At 39.3% G+C, this 24,954-nt stretch overlaps 1 protein-coding gene across 1 annotated transcript in view; it reads right to left on the bottom strand.

Moving 5' to 3' along the window:
- Positions 1–24,954, bottom strand: part of TNFRSF21 (TNF receptor superfamily member 21) — a 312,325-nt gene that overhangs the window by 110,843 nt on the left and 176,528 nt on the right. Inside the window, exon 4 of the mRNA XM_053709614.1 lies at positions 19,695–19,960. Within this exon, the coding sequence (XP_053565589.1) occupies positions 19,695–19,960 (266 nt within the window). The remainder of the gene's footprint in view (positions 1–19,694; positions 19,961–24,954) is intronic.

Consider the following 24,954-nt stretch of genomic DNA (forward strand, 5'->3'; position numbering starts at 1 on the left):
ATCTAAAACTTTGGGGCTTGGTTAGGAGACTGAAAATCAGCACAATGTTATTTAAAAATAAACAAAACTACACATTTTTTACAAGAATACTCCCAGATGGGCTTTATAAATGTATAATCTATAATACATTTATGCAAAGAAAAATCTAGTGCACAATGTCCCTTTAAGATCACTGTTCATACTAATATGGCATAACTAAACCTTGTAGAAATTCTATATTAGGTATGAGCCCAGAAATGAAAAATTTTGTTCTTTCAGGTCTTGCTAAACAGCTGGTTTAGGGTATGACAATAAAGTGCGTCCAAGCAATAGACAACCACAGAATAGAATTGCCTATGTTTATAGCTGGATTCTGACCACAGAGACAATGTTAAGATGAAAACTACTAAAGGCTACATGCATAATAAATTGGTGCCAGTTTAAGCAGTCATTTGGAGAACTGGCAGAGAGAACGGGCACTGAGGGTCTAAGACTAAGTGCTGAGACATTTGATTACAAGAAGCCAGGAACATCTAGTGCACAGCAAAATATTTATTATTCAAAGCAGTGAGCCAGGAGCTGCAGTCAGCAAAAGGAATTGGAAAAACAACAAGCTCCCATATTGGCAGAAATCAACCGCCAATGACTTTCAGTTTCAGTATTAAACCAGCAGTATACTGAGATACTGCTTTTTATTGACTGATCTTTGTTGCTAATCACATATCCAAATACAATAAAAGCTAAATAAACACAAGTTTAAGAAAAGAAAATACAGTACATGGTTCTTAATCATGCATTATACAGTGGGGCAAAAAAGTATTTAGTCAGCCACCAATTGTGCAAGTTCTCCCACTTAAGAAGATGATAGAGGCCTGTAATTTTCATCATAGGTATACCTCAACTATGAGAGACAAAATGTGGAAACAAATCCAGACAGACAATCACATTGCCTGATTTGGAAAGAATTTATTTGCAAATTATGGTGGAAAATAAGTATTTGGTCAATATCAAAAGTTCATCTCAATACTTTGTTATATATCCTTTGTTGGCAATGGCAGAGGTCAAACGTTTTCTGTAAGTCTTCACAAGGTTGTCACATACTGTTGCTGGTATGTTGGCCCATTCCTGCATGCAGATCTCCTCTAGAGCTGTTATCTTTTGGGGCTGTCGCTGGGCAACACAGACTTTTAACTCCCTCCAAAGGTTTTCTATGGGGTTGAGATCTGGAGACTGGCTAGGCCACTCCAGGACCTTGAAATGCTTCTTACGAAGCCACCCCTTCGTTGCCCGGGCGGTGTGTTTGGGATCATTGTCATGCTGAAATACCCAGCCACGTTTCATCTTCAATGCCCTTGCTGATGGAAGGAGGTTTGCACTCAAAATCTCACGATACATGGGCCCATTCATTCTTTCATGTACACGGATCAGTCGTCCTGTTCCCTTTGCAGAGAAACAGCCCCAAAGCATGATGTTACCACCCCCATGCTTCACAGTAGGTATGGTGTTCTTTGGTTGCAACTCGGCTTTCTCTCTCCTCCAAATATGACGAGTTGTGTTTCTACCAAACAGTTCTACTTTGGTTTCATCTGACCATATGACATTCTCCCAATCCGCTTCTGGATCATCCAAATTGCTCTCTAGCATACTTCAGATGGGCCTGGACAGGTACTGGCTTAAGCAGGGGGACACGTCTGGCACTGCAGGATCTGAGTCCCTGGCGGTGTAGTGTGTTACTGATGGTAGCCTTTGTTACGTTGGTCCCAGCTCTCTGCAGGTCATTCACTAGGTCCCCCCTTGCGGTTCTGGGATGTTTGATCACCGTTCTTGTGATCATTTTGACTCCACGGGGTGAGATCTTGCGTGGAACCCCCAGATCGAGGGAGATTATCAGTGGTCTTGTATGTCTTCCATTTCCTAATTATTGCTCCCACAGTTGATTTCTTCACACCAAGCTGCTTGCCTATTGCAGATTCAGTCTTCCCAACCTGGTGCAGGTCTACAATTTTGTTTCTGGTGTCCTTCGACAGCTCTTTGGTCTTCACCATAGTGGAGTTTGGAGTGTGACTGTTTGAGGTTGTGGACAGGTTTCTTTTATACTGATAAAAAGTTCAAACAGGTGCCATTACTACAGGTAATGAGTGGAGGACAGAGGAGCCTCTTAAAGTAGAAAATACAGGTCTGTGAGAGCCAGAAATCTTGCTTGTTTGTAGGTGACCAAATACTTATTTTCCACCATAATATGCAAATAAATTCTTTCCAAATCAGACAATGTGATTGTCTGGATTTGTTTCCACATTTTGTCTCTCATAGTTGAGGTATACCTATGATGAAAATTACAGGCCTCTCATCTTCTTAAGTGGGGGAACTTGCACAATTGGTGGCTGACTAAATACTTCTTTGCCCCACTGTATATACGTTTAAACATCTTAAACACTGTTACATATGTTTTTTTCTTACCGTTTATAGTAAAAGTAATGGTACTTCCGTGTGCTTGAATTTCTGTTTACTGTAACAATAATATTTATAGCATAAATAAATGATAAAGTTATGAGGCTAACAGATCTGTGTGTTGCAGATGGAAAGAGGTAGCCGAGTAGAATATGCTCACAGATAGTTACTCAGCTGTCTATACAATCACTCGGCATCAGAGCACAAATATGGAAGTCTAATGTACTTTGGCATCTTAGATGAAGAACCATTTTACATATTTAAAGTTTCATTTTTAAAAACAACTTTTGGATATGCAATAAAAGTCACAGAATGTCAACAGTATTTGGTCTAAATTACATTTATTATGAATTATTTGTTCACTATCTATGCTAGAGCTTTACAAAGTGTTTGCTCCCCAGTAAAATACACAACACAGGAATTGAACTCCTTAATTGAAATCAATATCTAAAGAACTGGAAATTAACGCCTAAAGTTGCTAATTGCACACAGAGGTAAGAGATTTAACCAGATAGCTGCTAGACCTCAGATGTGACCCGTTCCTCTATAACTTGCTTGGTTTAGCCTCTGGTCACTCACTTATAGTAAGCTCCTAAAACCATAAAATGCATGCGAGACACTGAAGGGGGAGAGCTAAATCAGGCACCTGCACATCCATGGAAGAAAGGCAGAAGTATTGTGGCTGTATCAGTGAATCTAGCAAAAACTAAAGGCATAGCCATCCAAGGACATCAGACCCCACTGAGAACTCTAAGCATAACTATGGGTTCCACGTCTAGTGGGCATAGTGCCATTTTTTAGGCTATTTGTTGCATAGTATTTGTTGGTCGTACAAACCATCAAATCAAAATAAAGGCCAAATCACATTTGCTCACTAATAACAGTCTGCAGTGTGCATCACAGGACGTAGTAACACAGATATTTAGCACAAACATAAATATACTATAAACCTTATGGATTCTAATGCTACTTTATTACACTGGGCCTTTATTATTTAAATTGTGATTTGTAAAATAAAGAGCATAACCTACAGTAGTGTTCAGCACCCATTCTTTGTTTCACTCTACAAAACACTTGCACGCCCTGTCCGTTTGCTTTTTCTTCACCTGAACGACACGCTAATAAACTGATTTATACACATGTATTGCCCATGCAAGAGCTAAAGGAACTTCTTGTTTTTTAGAGAGAATTCAGGAGTCATATAAATACGTGCGCACTTAACACATAATTTAGTTTTTGTTATCTGCGCTAGTCTGCTGATAAAATGCTGATGCGATGAGAAACACCCTGTGCTGCCATAGCAATAGACCACAGATACATACATAATAGCAGATTGTGGCCCTGCCTACAAACTATGCTGTGGTATGGTCAGCAGAACTTTTTATTTTTAAACAGCTACTCAACAAAGCACAAAGCTTATCACAAAAATGTGTGAATGTTGCCGAACAGTAAAATCAAAATTAAGCAAATGGATTTGACAGAACATGGCATTTTAAACAGCGTTACAATTTACTTCTATTACCAACTTTGCTTAGTTCTCTTAGAATTCTTTGTTAAAGAATAAACCTAGGTGAGCTCATGAGTGTGCACATATCTTTAGCTATCTGGCAGCAGTGTTTGCAACAATATTTATAGCAATGCCATACATTGTTGCAAACACTGCTGCCATAGACTGCTAAAGACAAATACACACTCTTGAGTTCCTATCAGCCTAAATAGGTTTACTCTTTACTCAACAAAGTATACAAATTGGATAATAGAAGTAAACTGGAAAGCTGTTTAAAATTGCATGCTCTGAATCTTAAGTTTAAAGTGGCAGTCTACTCCAGAATTTGTTTTGTTTAAAAAGATAGATAATCCCTTTATTACCCATTTACCCATAACCAACACTGTTATATTAATGTACTTTTCATCTCTGCGATTATCTTGTATCTAAGCCTCTGCAGGATGCCCCCTTATCTCAGTTCTTTTGATAGACTTGCATTTTAGTCAATCAGTGCTGACTCATAAATAACTCCATGATAATGAGCAAAATGCTATCTATATGGCACACATGAACTAGTGCTGTCTAGCTGTGAGAAACTGTCAAAATGCACTGAGATAAGAGGCGGCCTTCAAGGGCTTAGAAATTAGCATATGAGCCTACTTAGGTTTAGATTTCAACCAAGAATACCAAGAGAACAAAGCAAATGTGATGATAAAAGTACATTGGAAAGCTGTTTAAAATTGCATGCCTATCTAAATCATGAAAGTTTGACTTTGACTAAAACTGTCCTTTTAATTTTTACTTTAGTGTCCCTTTAAGTTTTTTTTTTTTTAAAGAAATCTAGTGAGATTTCTGTGAAATCCCACGTGATCACAGTAAAGCAAAGTGTGAGCTCAGCACTAATGATGCCTATTGGTTGTTTTTTCTTTTTTTTTCTTATGAGCAATGACAGTAAAAAGAATAGCTCTGGAACACAACTCTGATAAACTAAGGAACATTTGAGGCAAAATATCTTCCTATTTTTACATAGAGATGTTCAGGTAATATTTCCTTGTCAACTTTTTACAGTTATGCTGCATCACTTTCAAGTGATTTAGCGTATGGTATTATGTCCCTTTAAGCTCTACAACCTCTCTATTAGAAGTAGGACAAACATTTTTCAGATGTATTTTGCAGCAAAAGCAGATAAAGTAAATATTGAATTATGGAAATTAAAACAATAATACAAAGTACATTTTATTGGGAGATTACAGGCAAAGTGTAATGTCCCCTTAATAAAACTCATGAAAACAGTTATGCATAATTTAAAGGGACAGTATACACTCATTTTCATATAGCTGCATGTAATAGACACTACTATAAAGAATAAGATGCAGATACAAATATAAAAATCCAGTATAAAACTGTTTAAAAACTTACTTAGAAGCTGTCAGTTTAGCGCTGTTGAAAAGGTAGCTGAAAAGTGCAATAAGACACTCCCCCTCCCTCCCCCTTCTTTTGCATATGAAAAGACCCTTTACACAAACAGCAGCAAGCTGGAGAAGGTAGCTGACGGTATTCTCATAAAACTTTGGGGTTTGTTTAGGAGTCTGAAAATCAGAGCAATGTTATTTAAAAATAAGCAAAACTACATTTAAAAAAAACAAAACAAAAACCTTTATGGGCTATATAAATAGATCATCTACAAAACATTTATGCAAAGAAAAAATGAGTGTATAATGTCCCTTTCAGCACAAAAAGCAGATTTAGCAGCTGTTATCCACAAACTACAGTTTCTTCTTAGCCCAGTGTTAATAGTGCCCAGAGGTTTTTAAAGTCTTAGACAGTGGGCCTCCCCTTTGGCAAAACTTCCAAGATGAGCCCAAGAAGTCGTTACCATGATCGTGTGTGTGTACACACACAATCTCGGATACACACAATCTCATACACACAATCTCAGACATACACACACACAATCTCATAAACACAATCTCAGATACACACACACACACAATCTCAGATACACACACACACACAATCTCAGATACACACACACACAATCTCAGACATACGCACATTAATTAGGGGGCAAACACATAGCTATATACATGTGAAGAGCCGTTATAAGAAATGTGCACACACTTAACTCACAGCCCATGCCTCACTCCGTTAACCCCATCGCCCATGTCCTACTAAAAGGCTTTACTCATAACTAGACCTACTCTTTGGGACTCCTGTCCTTGCTCTCAGGCACAAAATATTGTAACCCCATAAGCTTTAACACATTCTCAGACCACCATGAACCAGGCAACCAATATGCACATTCCACAGCCTTACGTACAGGGGATGAGTCCTGAAGTCTCAAAACAGAGCGGCCATCAAAACCTTCAATACTTTTTACACATCCGCTCTGTCTTCTCTGTAAAAGCCCGCGCTGTAGATCTCACTGTAATGCGCAGAGGCTTTTAGAGAGAGGGTAGAGAGAATGTGCAACAAGTAGTAGCCACTGCCAGCGTATAAAAGAAATGATAAAATTGTACTTACAACATGCTGCCCCGCCGGTCACTAACCCTAGCACAACAAATTGCTGCTTCTTCTCCCGCGCCTCCCCTGATCTGCTCCCGCGCCCCCCTTGGGAGGCACGCCCCACAGTTTGAAAACCACCACTTTAAAGGGATATGAAACCCCAAATGTTTCTTTCATGATTCACATAGAGTATGTGATTTTAAACAACAGAACTTTTAGAATAATGTTATCCATTTGCAAGAGAACTAGAGGGCAGCCTTATGCTCTGCCATTTAGTGCTCCAGATGCCTACCTAGGTATTACTTCAACAAAGAATATCATGGGAACAAAGAAAACCTTATAATAGAAGTAAATTGGAAACTTTTTAAAAATTGTATGATCTGTCTGAACCATAAAAGAACATTTTTGGGTTTCAAATCCCTTTAAAGGGACAGTCAACACCAGAATATTTGTTATTTTAAAAGATAGATAATCCTTTTATTACCCATTCCCCTGTTTTGCATAACCAACCTGGTTATATTAATATACTTTTTACCTCTGTGATTACCTTGTATCTAAGCTTCCGCTGACTGCCCCCTTATTTCAGTTCTTTTGACAGATTTTCATTTTAGCCAATCAGTGCTGACTCCTAGGTAACTCCACATGTGTGAGCACAGTGTTATCTATATGACATGCATGAACTAACGCCCTCTAGTGGTGAAAAACTATCAAAATGCATTCAGATAAGAGGCGGCCTTCAAGGTCTAAGAAATTAGCATGAGCCTACCTAGGTTTAGCCTTCAATTAAGAATACCAAGAGAACAAAGCCAAATTGGTGATAAAAGTAAATTGGAAAGTTGTATAAAAAATTACGTCTTATTTAAATCATAAAAGTTTATTTTGGACTTGACTCTCCCTTTAAAGGGACGCTAATGTCAAAATTAACATTTTTTATGATTCAGTATGCAGTTTTAAGAGACTTTCCAGTTTATTTCCATTATCAAAATGTTTAGTCTTTTTATATGAACACTTCCTGAGGTACCAGCTCCTACTGAACATGTGCACAAGTTCACGGTATATACCTATACTAGTCTAATTGGTTGATGGCTTTCACATGATAAAGGGGGCCAGAAAATGGTGGGTGAAAACATTTTCAGAAAAAAAAAAATTAAAAGTAAATGTTATTGCATTTTTTTATTATGCGTTGTTAATTATGCAATTCTATTGCATTTAATGCTCCTTCAAGTATACTCTGCGGTCCTCAACTATTCCATTTTGAAGTACAGCTGAATGAAGATCCAAACAAATTCACCAGCTCAAAATACAGAGCTTGAACTTACAGATGAGGAAGAACTGTAGCTGGCAGCAAGCTCAGATAAAGGAAATGTTCATTTTTAGCAGCTGTTTATTTGTATTTGTTATGGTTCTTGTCAATCATCCTGGTCGGATCTGCTCAGGATGATTTAACTACATCACCCTTGAGGTGGCAGAAAGGTTATGAAGCAGTACTCTTAAAAGCTCCAGGACCGGACTGGAACAGAAAAGCAGCCCTGGAAAAATCTGAAGACCAGCCCTATTTACTGTTGAGTCTGTAAAATCCACACACACCATTTTTCTCAAGGAGATTAATGGGATACTCAAATCCCCTATATTTTTTTCAGAATTAAACTATATTAGTTTGTAATAAAAAAAATTGCTAGATTAGATTAGTTATATGGGAACTCAACACAATTCTTTCCATGACTCCATAGTGTGATCTGAAGAAGACACTCAAAACAGTGTGTAAATCTATCTCACATTGTGACCTGACTAAATACTAGAAACCATTATTGGAGGAGGGCTACTAAAATGGTAGATAGTCTAGGAAATAAAACGTACAAGAAAACACTATGTGACCTTAATATGTATAGTTCAGAGGTTAAAAGAAGAGAGGTGATACAGCTGTATCTATCACCTCACCAGCACTACCACCACCTTCAATTTTAGCCGAGAAGCCCCAGCAGCGCCAGCCCACCGGGAAGACTCCAGGTAGGCCAATCTTCTTAACTTGCATTGCAGGCTCACTCGTGCAAGTCTGCATCGCTAGGGCTCTGAAGCTGCAATCACAGCTTGATAAATGGAGCCCATTCTGTGTACACATATATGGCTATTACATCACTGCATAAGCTAGAATACAAAATAAGCAACTAACATTAATAATGCTTAATTCATTGTCATAATAGGTGTTTGTCTAAAAGAGTGATTTCTGTCCATGCTGCAGTTAGGTGTACTGCATATTTAGGAGGCCATGAAGATCAATTAGTTCTTAATTGCAGTAGTCTATGTTAGCTCTGTGTTTGTAGCATGAGGTTGCCTGTGTATTAAGTTAAAGGGACATTAAACACTAAATAAATGCTAGCTAGAATAATGCATTGAAAACATAATTTATGCTTACCTGATAAATTTATTTCTCTTGTAGTGTATCCAGTCCGCGGATCATCCATTACTTATGGGATATTAACTCCTCCCCAACAGGAAGTGCAAGAGGATTCACCCAGCAGAGCTGCTATATAGCTCCTCCCCTAACTGCCATTACCAGTCATTCAACCGAAAACATGCAGAGAAAGGAAAAACATAGGGTGCAGTGGTGACTGTAGTTTAATGGAAAAATTACCTGCCTTAAAGTGACAGGGCGGGCCGTGGACTGGATACACTACAAGAGAAATAAATTTATCAGGTAAGCATAAATTATGTTTTCTCTTGTTAAGTGTATCCAGTCCACGGATCATCCATTACTTATGGGATACCAATACCAAAGCTAAAGTACACGGATGACGGGAGGGACAGGCAGGCTCTTTATACGGAAGGAACCACTGCCTGAAGAACCTTTCTCCCAAAAACAGCCTCCGAAGAAGCAAAAGTGTAAAATTTGTAAAATTTGGAAAAAGTATGAAGAGAAGACCAAGTTGCAGCCTTGCAAATCTGTTCAACAGAAGCCTCATTCTTAAAGGCCCAAGTGGAAGCCACAGCTCTAGTAGAATGTGCTGTAATTCTTTCAGGAGGCTGCTGTCCAGCAGTCTCATAGGCTAACCGTATTATGCTACGAAGCCAAAAGGAGAGAGAGGTAGCCGAAGCTTTTTGACCTCTCCTCTGACCAGAATAAACGACAAACAGGGAAGACGTTTGTCGAAAATCCTTAGTTGCCTGTAGATAAAATTTCAGGGCACGGACTACATCTATATTGTGTAGCAGACGTTCCTTTTTCGAAGAAGGATTAGGACACAAAGATGGAACCACAATCTCTTGATTGATATTCCTGTTAGTGACCACCTTAGGTAGGAACCCAGGTTTAGTACGCAGAACTACCTTGTCTGAATGAAAAATCAGATAAGGAGAATCACAATGTAAGGCAGATAACTCAGAGACTCTTCGAGCCGAGGAAATCGCCATTAAAAACAGAACTTTCCAAGATAACAACTTGATATCAATGGAATGAAGGGGTTCAAACGGAACCCCCTGTAAAACATTAAGAACTAAGTTCAAACTCCATGGTGGAGCAACAGTTTTAAACACAGGCTTGATCCTAGCTAAAGCCTGACAAAAAGCTTGAACGTCCGGAACTTCTGACAGACGTTTGTGTAAAAGAATGGACAGAGCTGAAATCTGTCCCTTTAAGGAACTAGCGGATAAACCCTTTTCTAAACCTTCTTGTAGAAAAGACAATATCCTCGGAATCCTAACCTTACTCCATGAGTAACTCTTGGATTCGCACCAATATAAGTATTTGCGCCATATCTTATGGTAAATCTTTCTGGTAACAGGCTTCCTAGCCTGTATTAAGGTATCAATAACTGACTCAGAAAAACCACGTTTTGATAAAATCAAGCGTTCAATTTCCAAGCAGTCAGCTTCAGAGAAATTAGATTTTGATGTTTGAAGGGACCCTGGATCAGAAGGTCCTGTTTCAGAGGTAGCGACCAAGGTGGACAGGATGACATGTCCACTAGATCTGCATACCAAGTCCTGCGTGGCCATGCAGGCGCTATTAGAATCACTGATGCTCTCTCCTGTTTGATTCTGGCAATCAATCGAGGAAGCATCGGGAAGGGTGGAAACACATAAGCCATCCCGAAGGTCCAAGGTGCTGTCAAAGCATCTATCAGAACCGCTCCCGGATCCCTGGATCTGGACCCGTAACGAGGAAGCTTGGCGTTCTGTCGAGACGCCATGAGATCTATCTCTGGTTTGCCCCAACGTCGAAGTATTTGGGCAAAGACCTCCGGATGAAGTTCCCACTCCCCCGGATGAAAAGTCTGACGACTTAAGAAATCCGCCTCCCAGTTCTCCACTCCCGGGATGTGGATTGCTGACAGGTGGCAAGAGTGAGACTCTGCCCAGCGAATTATCTTTGATACTTCCATCATTGCTAGGGAGCTTCTTGTCCCTCCCTGATGGTTGATGTAAGCTACAGTCGTGATGTTGTCCGACTGAAACCTGATGAACCCCCGAGTTGTTAACTGGGGCCAAGCCAGAAGGGCATTGAGAACTGCTCTCAATTCCAGAATGTTTATTGGTAGGAAACTCTCCTCCTGATTCCATTGTCCCTGAGCCTTCAGAGAATTCCAGACAGCGCCCCAACCTAGTAGGCTGGCGTCTGTTGTTACAATTGTCCAGTCTGGCCTGCTGAATGGCATCACCCTGGACAGATGTGGCCGAGAAAGCCACCATAGAAGAGAATTTCTGGTCTCTTGATCCAGATTCAGAGTAGGGGACAAGTCTGAGTAATCCCCATTCCACTGACTTAGCATGCACAATTGCAGCGGTCTGAGATGTAGGCGTGCAAAGGGTACTATGTCCATTGCTGCTACCATTAAGCCGATCACCTCCATGCATTGAGCTACTGACGGGTGTTGAATGGAATGAAGGACACGGCATGCATTTTGAAGCTTTGTTAACCTGTCTTCTGTCAGGTAAATCTTCATTTCTACAGAATCTATAAGAGTCCCCAAGAAGGGAACTCTTGTGAGTGGAAAGATAGAACTCTTCTTTTCGTTCACCTTCCATCCATGCGACCTTAGAAATGCCAGTACTAACTCTGTATGAGACTTGGCAGTTTGAAAGCTTGAAGCTTGTATCAGAATGTCGTCTAGGTACGGAGCTACCGCAATTCCTCGCGGTCTTAGTACCGCCAGAAGAGCACCCAGAACCTTTGTGAAGATTCTCGGAGCCGTAGCCAATCCGAATGGAAGAGCTACAAACTGGTAATGCCTGTCTAGAAAGGCAAACCTTAGATACCGGTAATGATCTTTGTGAATCGGTATGTGAAGGTAAGCATCCTTTAAATCCACTGTGGTCATGTACTGACCCTTTTGGATCATGGGTAAAATTGTCCGAATAGTTTCCATTTTGAACGATGGAACTCTTAGGAATTTGTTTAGGATCTTTAAATCCAAGATTGGCCTGAAAGTTCCCTCTTTTTTGGGAACCACAAACAGATTTGAGTAAAACCCTTGTCCTTGTTCCGACCGCGGAACCGGATGGATCACTCCCATTAATAAAAGATCTTGTACGCAGCGTAGAAACGCCTCTTTCTTTATTTGGTTTGTTGACAACCTTGACAGATGAAATCTCCCTCTTGGGGGAGAGAATTTGAAGTCTAGAAGGTATCCCTGAGATATGATCTCTAACGCCCAGGGATCCTGGACATCTCTTGCCCAAGCCTGGGCGAAGAGAGAAAGTCTGCCCCCCACTAGATCCGTTCCCGGATCGGGGGCCCTCGATTCATGCTGTCTTAGGGGCAGCAGCAGGTTTCCTGGCCTGCTTGCCCTTGTTCCAGGACTGGTTAGGTCTCCAGCCTTGTCTGTAGCGAGCAACAGCTCCTTCCTGTTTTGGTGCAGAGGAAGTTGATGCTGCTCCTGCTTTGAAATTACGAAAGGAACGAAAATTAGACTGTCTAGCCTTAGGTTTGGCTCTGTCTTGAGGCAGGGCATGGCCTTTACCTCCTGTAATGTCAGCGATAATTTCTTTCAACCCGGGCCCGAATAAGGTCTGCCCTTTGAAAGGTATATTAAGCAATTTAGATTTAGAAGTAACGTCAGCTGACCAGGATTTTAGCCACAGTGCTCTGCGTGCCTGAATGGCGAATCCGGAATTCTTAGCCGTAAGTTTAGTTAAATGTACTACGGCATCTGAAATAAATGAGTTAGCTAACTTAAGGGCTTTAAGCTTGTGTGTAATCTCATCTAATGGAGCTGATTCAAGTGTCTCTTCCAGAGACTCAAACCAAAATGCTGCTGCAGCCGTGACATTTTCTTAAGGTAACCCTCTAACTTTTTACCCATTGGATCTGAAAAGGCACAGCTATCCTCCACCGGGATAGTGGTACGCTTAGCTAAAGTAGAAACTGCTCCCTCCACCTTAGGGACCGTTTGCCATAAGTCCCGTGTGGTGGTGTCTATTGGAAACATCTTTCTAAATATCGGAGGGGGTGAGAACGGCACACCGGGTCTATCCCACTCCTTAGTAACAATTTCAGTAAGTCTCTTAGGTATAGGAAAAACGTCAGTACTCGCCGGTACCGCAAAATATTTATCCAACCTACACATTTTCTCTGGTATTGCAACTGTGTTACAATCATTCAGAGCCGCTAACACCTCCCCTAGTAATACACGGAGGTTTTCCAGCTTAAATTTAAAATTTGAAATATCTGAATCCAGTTTGTTTGGATCAGAACCGTCACCCGCAGAATGAAGCTCTCCGTCCTCATGTTCTGCAAATTGTGACGCAGTGTCTGACATGGCCCTAATATTATCATATTATAATGCTCCCATTAGCAAAGGATAACTAACCCTGATAGCAGAAAAAAAAAAAAAAATACAGAAATAAACGTTTTTTTATCACATTCAACTACAATCTCACAGCTCTGCTGTGAGTGATTACCTCCCTCAAAACAAGTTTTGAAGACCCCTGAGTTCTGTAGAGATGAACCGGATCATGCAGGGAAGACAATAAACTTCTGACTGAATTTTTTTATGCGTAGCAAAAGCGCCAAAAAAGGCCCCTCCCCCTCACACATAACAGTGAGAGAGATCAGTAAACTGTCATAAATTAAATAAAACGACTGCCAAGTGGAAAAAAATAGTGCCCAAAACATTTTTTCACCCAGTACCTCAGAAAATTAAACGATTTTACATGCCAGCAAAAAACGTTTAACATTAATAAATTGAGTGTTATTAAAAAGCCTGTTGCTAGTCCCTGCAAATTAGGCTAAAGTTTTATGCATACAGTATAATTCCAGTGAAGTGCCATTCCCCAGAATACTGAAGTGTAAAATATACATACATGACAGCCTGATACCAGTTGCTGCTACTGCATTTAAGGCTGAGTTTACATTATATCGGTATGGCAGAATTTTCTCATCAATTCCATTGTCAGAAAATAATAAGCTGCTACATACCTCTTTGCAGATTAATCTGCCCGCTGTCCCCTGATCTGAAGTTTACCTCTCCTCAGATGGCCGAGAAACAGCAATATGATCTTAACTACTCCGGCTAAAATCATAGAAAAACTCAGGTAGATTCTTCTTCAAATTCTACCAGAGAAGGAATAACACACTCCGGTGCTATTATAAAATAACAAACTTTTGATTGAAGGTATGAAACTAAGTATAATCACCACAGTCCTCTCACACATCCTATCTATTCGTTGGGTGCAAGAGAATGACTGGTAATGGCAGTTAGGGGAGGAGCTATATAGCAGCTCTGCTGGGTGAATCCTCTTGCACTTCCTGTTGGGGAGGAGTTAATATCCCATAAGTAATGGATGATCCGTGGACTGGATACACTTAACAAGAGAAAGAAAAGATTAGTCTGAGAACAACAACATAGATGTGTTTTTTAGTTTCATTAGCTGTTTAAATAGTGACACAATAAGTCTAAAGTTTAGTGTCTATAAAACAATGGGAGCTGCCATATTGTAACTTAGGTTACCTTCTCTGATGTGGCCAATTAGGGACAGCTATAAATAGGACATTACAGTGAACAGCCAGTGGCTGTCTGGAATATAACAGTGTTCTGCATTTCCACTTCTAACAGGAACTGAAAAGCTCACAATTTCGGAATGGAATAACTGGAAAAGGGGACAAAATAAATAATGAAAGTATATTGAGTTTTCTATAGATATACTATTTATGATTTTATATTACCATCTCAAAGTGTTTAATGTCCCTTTAATTTTACTTACTCTGTCAATTACTATTTGGACATACAGGTTTGACTTCTGCTTCCCCTGGCTACGCTTCTGTTTAACCCTTTGTTTGGACTGACTTGGTTTATGACTAGCTTGTTTGTGGACTCTACATTTGTTTAATGATTTTGTGCTGCTTTCCCCTGTGAGGCCTTGACCCTGACAGATTAACTTAACCATGGATTCCTCTGCTATCAGAAGATATGCATTTAAGTAACTTTTGCAAGTTTCTGAATTGCGAGACAACTTTTACAGAGGTACGTCTTTTTATGAAAATTTTAAATTTACTAACTTAGTTACTTTCTAGTACTTAATTACCATTTGTTTTGTAGGAGATGATTAAAGTACTTGACAGAGTTAATTTACTAAATTTAGTCTAATTGCTCCCTTACCCCCTGAACTTTGAACTTGTTTACATCCAGTGCTCTAGTAAGGGTGTGTGGTGAGCTGGGCCTCTCAGCCATTGATTCCTGCTTGTTTCATTCTGAAGCAACATCACTCCACCTTACACTGAGAAGACGCATGCTCGGACAGGAAAGCGGTTGCGGTTTGATACATTCATGTTTCATAAACCATTTTTTGTTATAAATATTAGTTTGTGTCCTTTTCAAAACCTGCAATGTATACAAACGCTAAAAAAAGTTCCACTGCAACGTTCTATGTGGAAGCTACCGCTCTAGTGGAATGAGCTGTAATTCTTTCAGGAGGCTGCTGGCCAGCAGTCTCATAAGCTAAACAAACAGATTATACTTCTCAGCCAAAAAGAAAGAGAAGATGCCGAAGCCTTTTGGCCTCTCCTCTGTCCAGAGTAGACAACAAACAAAGCAGATGTTTGACGAAAATCCTTAGTAGCTTGTAAATAAAACTTTAAAGCACGAACCACGTCAAGATTGTGTAATAGACGTTCCTTCTTTGAAGAAGGATTAGGACACAGTGACGGAACTACAATCTCCTGATTGATATTCTTATTAGATACCACCTTAGGAAGAAATCCAGGTTTGGTACGCAACACTACCTTATCTGTATGGAATATCAGATAAGGGGAATCACACTGTAAGGCAGATAACTCTGAAACTCTTCGAGCCGAAGCGATAGCTACCAAAAACAGAACTTTCCAAGATAAAAGCTTGATATCTACGGAATGCAGAAGAACTTTAAGAACTAAATTTAAACTCCATGGTGGAGCAACAGGTTTAAACACAGGCTTGATTCTAACTAAAGCCTGACAAAACGCCTGAACGTCTGGAACATCTGCCAGACGCTTGTGCAGAAGAATAGACAGAGCAGAAATCTGTCCCTTTAAGGAACTAGCTGACAATCCCTTCTCCAATCCTTCTTGGAGAAAAGATAATATCCTAGGAATCCTGACCTTACTCCATGAGTAACCCTTGGATTCACACCAATGAAGATATTTACACCATATCTTATGATAGATTTTCCTGGTGACAGGCTTTCGAGCCTGAATTAAGGTATCAATGACCGACTCGGAGAAACCACGTTTTGATAAAATCAAGCGTTCAATCTCCAAGCAGTCAGCCGCCGAGAAATTAGATTTGGATGTTTGAATGGACCTTGGAGTAGAAGGTCCTGCCTCAGCGGCAGAGTCCATGGTGGAAGGGATGACATGTCCACCAGATATGCATACCAAGTCCTGCGTGGGCACGCAGGTGCTATCAAAATCACAGAAGCTCTCTCCTGCTTGATCTTGGTAATCAGACGAGGGAGGAGAGGAAATGGTGGGAACACATAAGCCAGGCTGAAGGACCAGGGCACTGCTAGAGCATCTATCAGCGCTGCCTGGGGATCCCTTGACCTGGACCCGTAACAGGGAAGCTTGGCGTTCTGACGAGACGCCATCAGATCCACTTCTTGTTTGCCCCATAGTTGAATCAGCTGGGCAAATACCTCCGGATGGAGCTCCCACTCCCCCGGATGAAAAGTCTGCCGACTTAGAAAATCCGCCTCCCAGTTCTCTACTCCTGGGATATGGATAGCTGAGAGATGGCAAGAGTGAACCTCTGCCCATAGAATTATCTTTGAAACCTCCAACATTGCCAGGGGGCTTCTTGTCCCCCCCCCTGATGGTTGATATAGGCTACAGTCGTGATATTGTCCGACTGAAATCTGATGAACCTGACCGCAACTAGCACTTAAACTGCAAAACAGTGAAATATTTGAAATGTTTACAATGTGAATAAGGGATTAAAGCAGCATTGCACCCACTTGCAAATGGATGATTAACCCTTAGGCCCCAAACCGGATTGAAAAAAGTTAAAAAAATCAATTGAGCACCATGCCACAGCTCTGCTGAGGCTCCTACCTGCCCTTAAATACGATTTTGTGCAGAAATAACCCCTTTGAAATGGTTCTCAGATGCCAGAGGACTCTTCTAGAGAAGCTGGATGTCTCAGTCTGTATTAAAACTGCACAGTTAGAGCGCTAAAATAGGCCCCTCCCACCATGTACTGGATGTCAGAGGGGCCTTAAGAAAATACTCCTAGGAGTATCTGACTAGCCATGTGGAAACTAGGCCCCAAATAAAGACTTATCTCCCTCAGAGAAAAAACGTCCTATTTATGTAATCATGTAAACGTTTTGTCACTAAGCAATATGAATATTAACATGAGTATTACCCTGTTATGTAAGCATGATCTCAGTCGCTGTTAAATCACTGCATCAGGCTTACCTCAAATACACAAGGCTCTGTCAGCATTTTCTAGAACTTATTCCTCTCTCTGGAAATAAAAATACTGAACATACCTCAAAGCAGGTAAACTGCAGGCCGTTCCCCCCAACTGAAGTTTTCCCATATTCATCAGTTATGTGTGAGAACAGCAATGGACCTTAGTTACAAACCGCTAAGATCATCAAATCTTCTAATTTCTGCCTGAGAGAAAAACAGTACAACGCCAGTACCGTTTAAAAATAACAAACTTTTGATTGAAGGTAAAACTACACTAAGTCACCACATATCTCTTGATACTTCCTTACTTATCGAGAGTTGCAAGAGAATGACTGGGGGTGGCAGTTAGGGGAGGAGCTATATAGACAGCTCTGCTGTGGGTGTCCTCTTGCAACTTCCTGTTGGGAAGGAGAATATCCCACAAGTAATGGATGAACCCGTGGACTGGATACACCTTACAAGAGAAATGAAAATGCTGAAAGAACATAAAATGTTGCATTAATGGCCTTAATCCCAGCAAAGGGGTTAAACACATAAATTCTGCTCAGGAGCTACAAGCAGAAAATGGTTGGTGACTAGCTATTTCTCTTATCAGTGGTTTCTGCTTCAGGACTTGTGGGTCTCAAATAGGAAAGAGCAGGGCAGGCAATCAGGAATGAGTCGCATGACTCACATTGACCATCCAATGTCAGTTATGAGGTCTTCACATCCATATGACTACCAACTTTAAAAATTACAGGCAGCCTTCATTTTACAACAGTACGTTTAACACTTAACAATATCTACACCATTGATAATATGCGCCAAGATATGGGACATAAGAAAATTGCATATTGCATTTTGCATAAACTCTCTGTGAACAGCTAAATTACCAGCATTAGATAATTATCCAAAACTGTGTGTGAGACTTTTAAAGCTTCTTTTCTTTCATAATTTGCACTTAGTACATTTAGGTTTTTGGGAGATGTAACCTATTTAATTTTATATTTATATGTACAAGCTTACATAATTTATAGCTTTACTTTTTATCACAAAAAATAGTATTGCATTCATAGCATTCATTTTAGAGCTTTAAATATACTACTACAAGTTAGGCTAATTTTGAGAGGGTTTGGCGTGTGCCACATTGAATTTGCTTTGATCTACATAAAAGTAGATTCATTTTACAGATTATTTTTGCAGCAGCAGCGCTTACAAAAATAGAATATCAGTGTAAACCGAGGGCTACCTGTATTGTGTATGCTCATTTCCATATCTGATATCATCATACACAGCATACAGTGTGCACTGTCTGCACTTGTTTCAACACCAGCACAGCATATCAATATCATCAACAAATAATGAAATACAAAATGTCCTACAATTTAAAACAAATGTTTGTACAACTAAGCCATCAGTAAATATTACAGCAGCGCACATCAAGATATCGTAGAGGAAAACAGAGCATTCATTGTGTGTGTGCGCAGGAAGTCAGGGTATGGGGCGATTACTGAAGGTATAATGCCCATGTCAGTGTGCTCCCACCAGTGTAATTGTGTACCAACGAGTGTTTGTGTGTAGGCATTACAGCAAATACGCACAAGGATCTGTTCCCACTATTACCCATGTGGATAGGTCAACACTAGTGCTCATGTGGACACATTTCTGATATAGTGCATATATTTTAAATCGGGGAATGATAAACCCGAGCACCTAGAAAATGGGTGAAATTCAGCTGGCATTGCTCTTTGGAAGAAGATTGTTGTGGGGATGACAGTCACGCTCAGCTGCCACGTTCACCTGTGGAAGCGAAGACCGATGGTATCCTCTTTCCAAATCATGGCTATCACAGGCACTAAGGTAATGGTCAACTTACCCATGTGGGTGTTCCACAGAGTGAATATATACAAGCTAGTTTATCCACAAATGTTCTATCCAGGCCCAGTGTGTGTATATCAGTTCCTATATGTGTGTGCTTGCCAGTCAGTATCTAGGTATGCACACCATCAGTTCACTTCAGGCTTGTGACTTATCCCCTCCCAGCCTTGGCAGGCATTTCACAATGCCCTAAGTCTAGATGTTTTTGCTTTGGCCAGTAACAGTTTATTCATTTTATTTTCAGGTCCAGTGTGGGAGTGTTCGTTCCCAAGCTATTTCCAGCATGAGAGAATACGTTACAGATAATCCTATACTGAGCGTGTTTTGGACATGTTCTAATCATTCTGCATGCCAGACTCCACTAAACACACAAACTAATAATACAGGTTTGTAATTCAGTAACTGCTACTGAAGAGCACGTCTGTGATAGGTCCTTACACTGTTATAACCCTTACATTTCATATACTAATATGACAATTTACATCAGGATTCAGTTGCAGTTATTGCTAAACAAAAATAATCCTTTTTTTTTACCTGCACAGTGTCCTCCATGAGACCTCGGATCTTCTCTACCACATCATTACGCCTGTGCTGACGCAGAGCACTGATGAGTTTTGCGAGACTGGCCTCTGGGCCTCGGACTGTCCAGTGCTGTAAGGCTGCATATGCACGCTCATGATCCGCTGTATACCCATTGGAGAAGGCCGCTACCTCCTGCTCATTCGCACTGCACAGGAACTGGTAAATATCCTGCCACTGGCTGCCGACCTGGGCAGCTACAAGTTTCAAAATGTCAATAGCTGTAGCAAAAAAAATAAAATAGTGTGAAATAGAGCTCAACATTATTTATATATTTCATAAATCAACTCTCCAACAACATGAAAACAGGTAATAGTCATATTTTGTAGCTACTTTAAAAGGGAAAATAGTCATTTTTATGTAAGCATAGCATATATCTTCAATTAAGCACTGCATTGCATCTGTATACAAAAAAAGTTTTAAAATAATTTCATACTGTAATTTTTTTTTTCCAAAAGTTTTGCAAATCAAGATCGGTTGAGAGATTTACCCATAAAAATACATGATCATGTGCTCTGAGCTAAACAAACACTGGACAAAATGTTGCATACTCAATTACATCATACTTAAAGGGACATTTAAGACTAAATAAAGTGCTAGATAGAATTATGCTTTCAAAGAAAAGATTAATCTGAGAACAACATCTAGATGTATTTTTTAAGTTTCATTATCTGTTTAAATAGTGACATAATAAGTGTAAAGTTTCAATGTTTATAAAACAACGGGAGCTGTCATGTTATAACTTAGGTTACCTTCTCAGCTGTGGCCAATTAGGGACAGTGATAAATAGGTGACTAGAGTGTGCAACCAATGGCCGTGTGGAATATAACAGTGTTCTGCACTTCCATTTCTAACAGGAACTGAAAAGCTCACAATTTCAGAATGGAATTACAGGAAAAGGGGACAAAATAAATAATGAAATTATATTGTAGAGTTTTTTTATATATACGATTTATCATTTTATATTACCATCTCAAAGTGTTTAATGTCCCTTTAAGGAACTCCAACCTAATTGGGGAAGTGGAAGAAACACAATTTTTAGGGGTATCCACACATATATTGTATTTAAAATCCTTAACATTTGACTTTTAAAACACTCTATAGAAGCAAGATGCAACAAATCTGTTCTGAAGCCGGAGTATTAATTTATTGGCCATGAAAGCACAGACACCTTTATTTATATATTGGCAGACAATTTTTTTGTCCTCAAAATTAGGTTCTTTCTCCCTATGTTTAGCGAACAGCTAACAGGATATTTTTTTTATTTTTCCAGAGAGTTCAGCCTATTTTAGTATTATTTTATTAAGGATATAACAGTTAAAGGGACAGTTAAGTCATAATTCAACATTTATGATTTAGACAGAGCATACAATTTTAAACAACTTTCCAATTTACTTATATTTAATTTGCTTCCTTCTCTTGTTATCCTTTGCTGAAAGGGTTATCTAGGAAAGCTCAGGAGAAGCAGAGAACCTAGGTTCTAGCTGCTGATTGGTAGCTGCATATATATATATATATATCTCGATTGTCATTGGCTCACCCATGTGTTCAGTTAAAAAACAGTAGTGCATTGCTGCTCCTTCAACAAATGATACCAAGAGAATAAAGAAAATTTAATAGAAGTAAACTGGAAAGTTGTTTAAAATTGTATGTTCGACCTAAATCATGAAAGAAAGATTTTGGGTTTCATGTCCCTTTAATTTTTATTGTATATTATTTATCATAAAGAATATAGTGCACCTATAATTCTCCATTCCTTCTTTTTTCTTGTGCTTTCCAGGAGGAGGCTGCACCAGGTGATACAACATATACTGTTTTAAAAAAAAAATTCAGTTTGTGAAAAAGTTTGTGAAAAAGTGAAAAAAAAAATTATTTGATCACATTTGGCGGTGAAATGGTGGCATGAAATATACCAAAAAGGGCCTAGATCAATACTTTGGATTGTCTACTAAAAAAAAATATATACATGTAAAGGATTATTCAGGGATTTCTGACAGATATCAGTGTTACAATGTAACTAGCGCTAATTAAGGAAAAAAAATGGTTTGGAAATAGCAAAGTGCTACTTGTACTTATTGCCCTATAACTTGCAAAAAAAGCAAAGAACATTTAAGCATTGGGTGTTTCTAAACTCAGGACAAAATTTAGATACTATTTAGCGTGGGTGTTTTTTGGTGGTTGTAGATGTGTAACAGATTTTGGGGATTAAAGTTAGAAAAAGTGTGTTTGTTTCCATTTTTTCATCATATTTTATAATATTTATAGTAACTTATAAGATATGATGAAAATAATGGTATCTTTAGAATGTCAATTTAATGTTGAGAAAAACGGTATATAATATGTGTGGGTACAGTAAATGAGTAAGAGGAAAATTACAGCTAAACACAAACACCGCAAAAATGTGAAAATAGCCCTGGTCCCTAACGGTAAGAAATTTGAAAAATGTTCTGGTTACTAAGGGGTTAAAATAATTTTCAAAAATAGGCAAAATTGCTTACAAAGCCACGCTGTCTGGAGAAGCCTGATCCACCCCTCATTATCAGTGTTTTCCATCAGCAACACAGGCATTGTATTTCAACTGAGTTCACAGCAGCTTATTTGCTTCTAGGTATGCACCAGCAGATAATGAGTGTTATTGTATTCTAACAAATCAATGGTGGATATAGATACAACCATAAAAGGAATTTGGTGGGGGGAGTTAGAGCTGTACAATTCAGAAACTTAAAAGAAAGGGTTAATGGTGAGGTACTGCAGTAATTCAAGTACATATTATATTTTGTCTCTATCCCAACTTGTTTTATGTATGGTATTACATCTAAAACTGTATTAGTGCATACGGGTGTGTAAGCAAAATTGAAGGCAGAAAAGGTGTTATCTTTGTTCCATTCCTAGTAATATGCTGACTAATTCTAGAATGAATCAGCAGTAAATACTCAGAATATGAAAACAAAAAATAGCATGTCAAAAAAAAAAGTCTGTACTGTGTTACAGTTTTACTCCAGTAGTAAGAAAAGTAATTTACCTGAAACTGCCATCCGTTAATTTGTATTTATTGGTTTAGCTTCCTATGAATAGCTGTGACATTTACATTTTTGGATGTCACGCCACAGTGACTGTGTATAAAAGTCAGTGCTTTCTCTTCTGCACAATGAAGCTTAGCACATTACAAAATAAAGTGAAATACAAATGGATTATGAATCAGCATTGTATGCAGAAACGTGTAAGGAAAATGAAGAAGTGTTTATATAAAAAAAATCAAAAAAATATCAACAGATTATAATCACAAATATTGTTTTGGCATTAAACTTTTTTTTTTTTTTTAGACTGTTGCTTTATCCCTTGAGCAATATAAAACTGCTTATTAACTGTAAGCTGTCTGGGATTTACAGTACACGTTTGCTATGCATTACATCACACTGATCCAGGTGAATGTGGATTTGCAAATGAACCAGTCTTAACTAGCAGGTGACCTAGTTTGTAGCATTTATTTAAAATGCTGACTAGCATGATCTTTACATAAGCAAGCGAAGCGTGTAATCTTCAGTCAAACAGCTGCAAGCAGTGGCTGCAAGCAGTTCCCCCTCCGTCCCTATAAAATATTTCTGCATGCACATTCTGTATGCTTAGCTGCCTAAACTAGTCTGGAATACATTTTACTTTTATCATTATATAAACAGCTTTCAAAATACTAATAAAATGCAGATTATTGTCTTAAAGGGGCATGGATCTTTTTTTCCATGATTCAGATGGAGCATAAAAATTTTAAAAAATGACAATGCATTTTAAATGTACTTTATTTACTTGGTATGCTTTGTCGAAAAGCAGGTAGGTAGGCTCAGAAGCATGCACATCTTATCAATGTTAAACATTTGCAATGGCACTAGATGGCAGCAGTGTTTTCTGCCATGTAGTGCTCCAGACACGTGCACACTACTGTATCTACTTAGGTATGCTCTTCAACAAAGAACTGTGAAAATGATGTCTGATAAAATTTGATAGAAGTAAATTGGAAACTTTGTTAAAAAATTGTATGTGCTGTCTGAATCACAAAATAATCATTTTGGAGTTTGTGTCCCTTAAGAAAGCTAAAGAAACTTCTATAAACGACATCAATAGGGGCCTCTATAAAAAGAACTGTATTCAGTATTGTAATACTTTATTGTATTTTATTACACTTGCTATAGGCAGGCTTTCTGTAAGCTTGTTTTTACCACTGCTGTGCTCATGACAAGAATAGGTCGCCAAGCGAATAGCTGCCTGCAAACGACAACCCATTCTTGTCAAGAAGAGGAATCGCTGATCACAGCGACAAAATTGAGCCCCCCTCGGCCATGTTTTCCTGGACACATGCTGTAGGGTGTGCAGAGGGGAACATGAATTACACCCCTGGACAGCACACGTAGTGATCCTTGACAACTCTATTCATGTTCCCCTCTGCACACCCTGCAGCATGTATAACTCATAAGTGTCCAGAAAAACATGGCCAAGGTGGCAAACCTAACTGCAGGCCTGATTGTTGGTGGCGTAGTGGGCGGCACTCCCACAGTTACATCACAGAGGGGGCGGACTGCAATAAGACAGGCATGGAAGTGAGCTGAAAGAGGGGGGGGGGGGTCTGTTCAAACCCAGTAATCTCAGCTCCCATACTAGACACAGTTAGGGCTGTCACCTCAACCATGTTTTCTTGGATACTTATGAGTTACACAAGCTGCAGGGTATGCAGGCCAGGGAGGAACATGAATGGTGCTTTTACTGATCACTATTCCTGTGCTGTCCAGGGGTGCAATTAAACTTCCCCTCTGCACACCCTGCAACATGTGCAACTCATAAGTGACCAGGACAACATGGTAGCAACCCTAGACACTGTCCTTTTTCAAATGTTCTTGGAAAATCCCAACAAATCAAATCAAGTGAAAAGACAATATATGGGGTTTTGCTTGTGACTCCTGAAACTTTATTTTATAGTAGACAAGTCACTTAAAAATATATTAATTATAGCCTCATACCATAGTGATCACCTTGCATGAAAAAAGTGCTTTCATTTCTGCACTTGGGCCCCACAAGTCTATATTATAACCCTCAAACGTCTATATGGGTCCCTATTTCACACGTGGCTACCCTTGATGACATTTAAGTAAGGTGATCATATTAACAACAGTGGTCACCTGCATGTTTTCAATATTATTTACTAAAATAATAAATATATACAGTTATT

This window comes from Bombina bombina, chromosome 4 (assembly GCF_027579735.1).
Source record: "Bombina bombina isolate aBomBom1 chromosome 4, aBomBom1.pri, whole genome shotgun sequence".
Classification (NCBI taxonomy): Eukaryota; Metazoa; Chordata; class Amphibia; order Anura; family Bombinatoridae; genus Bombina; species Bombina bombina.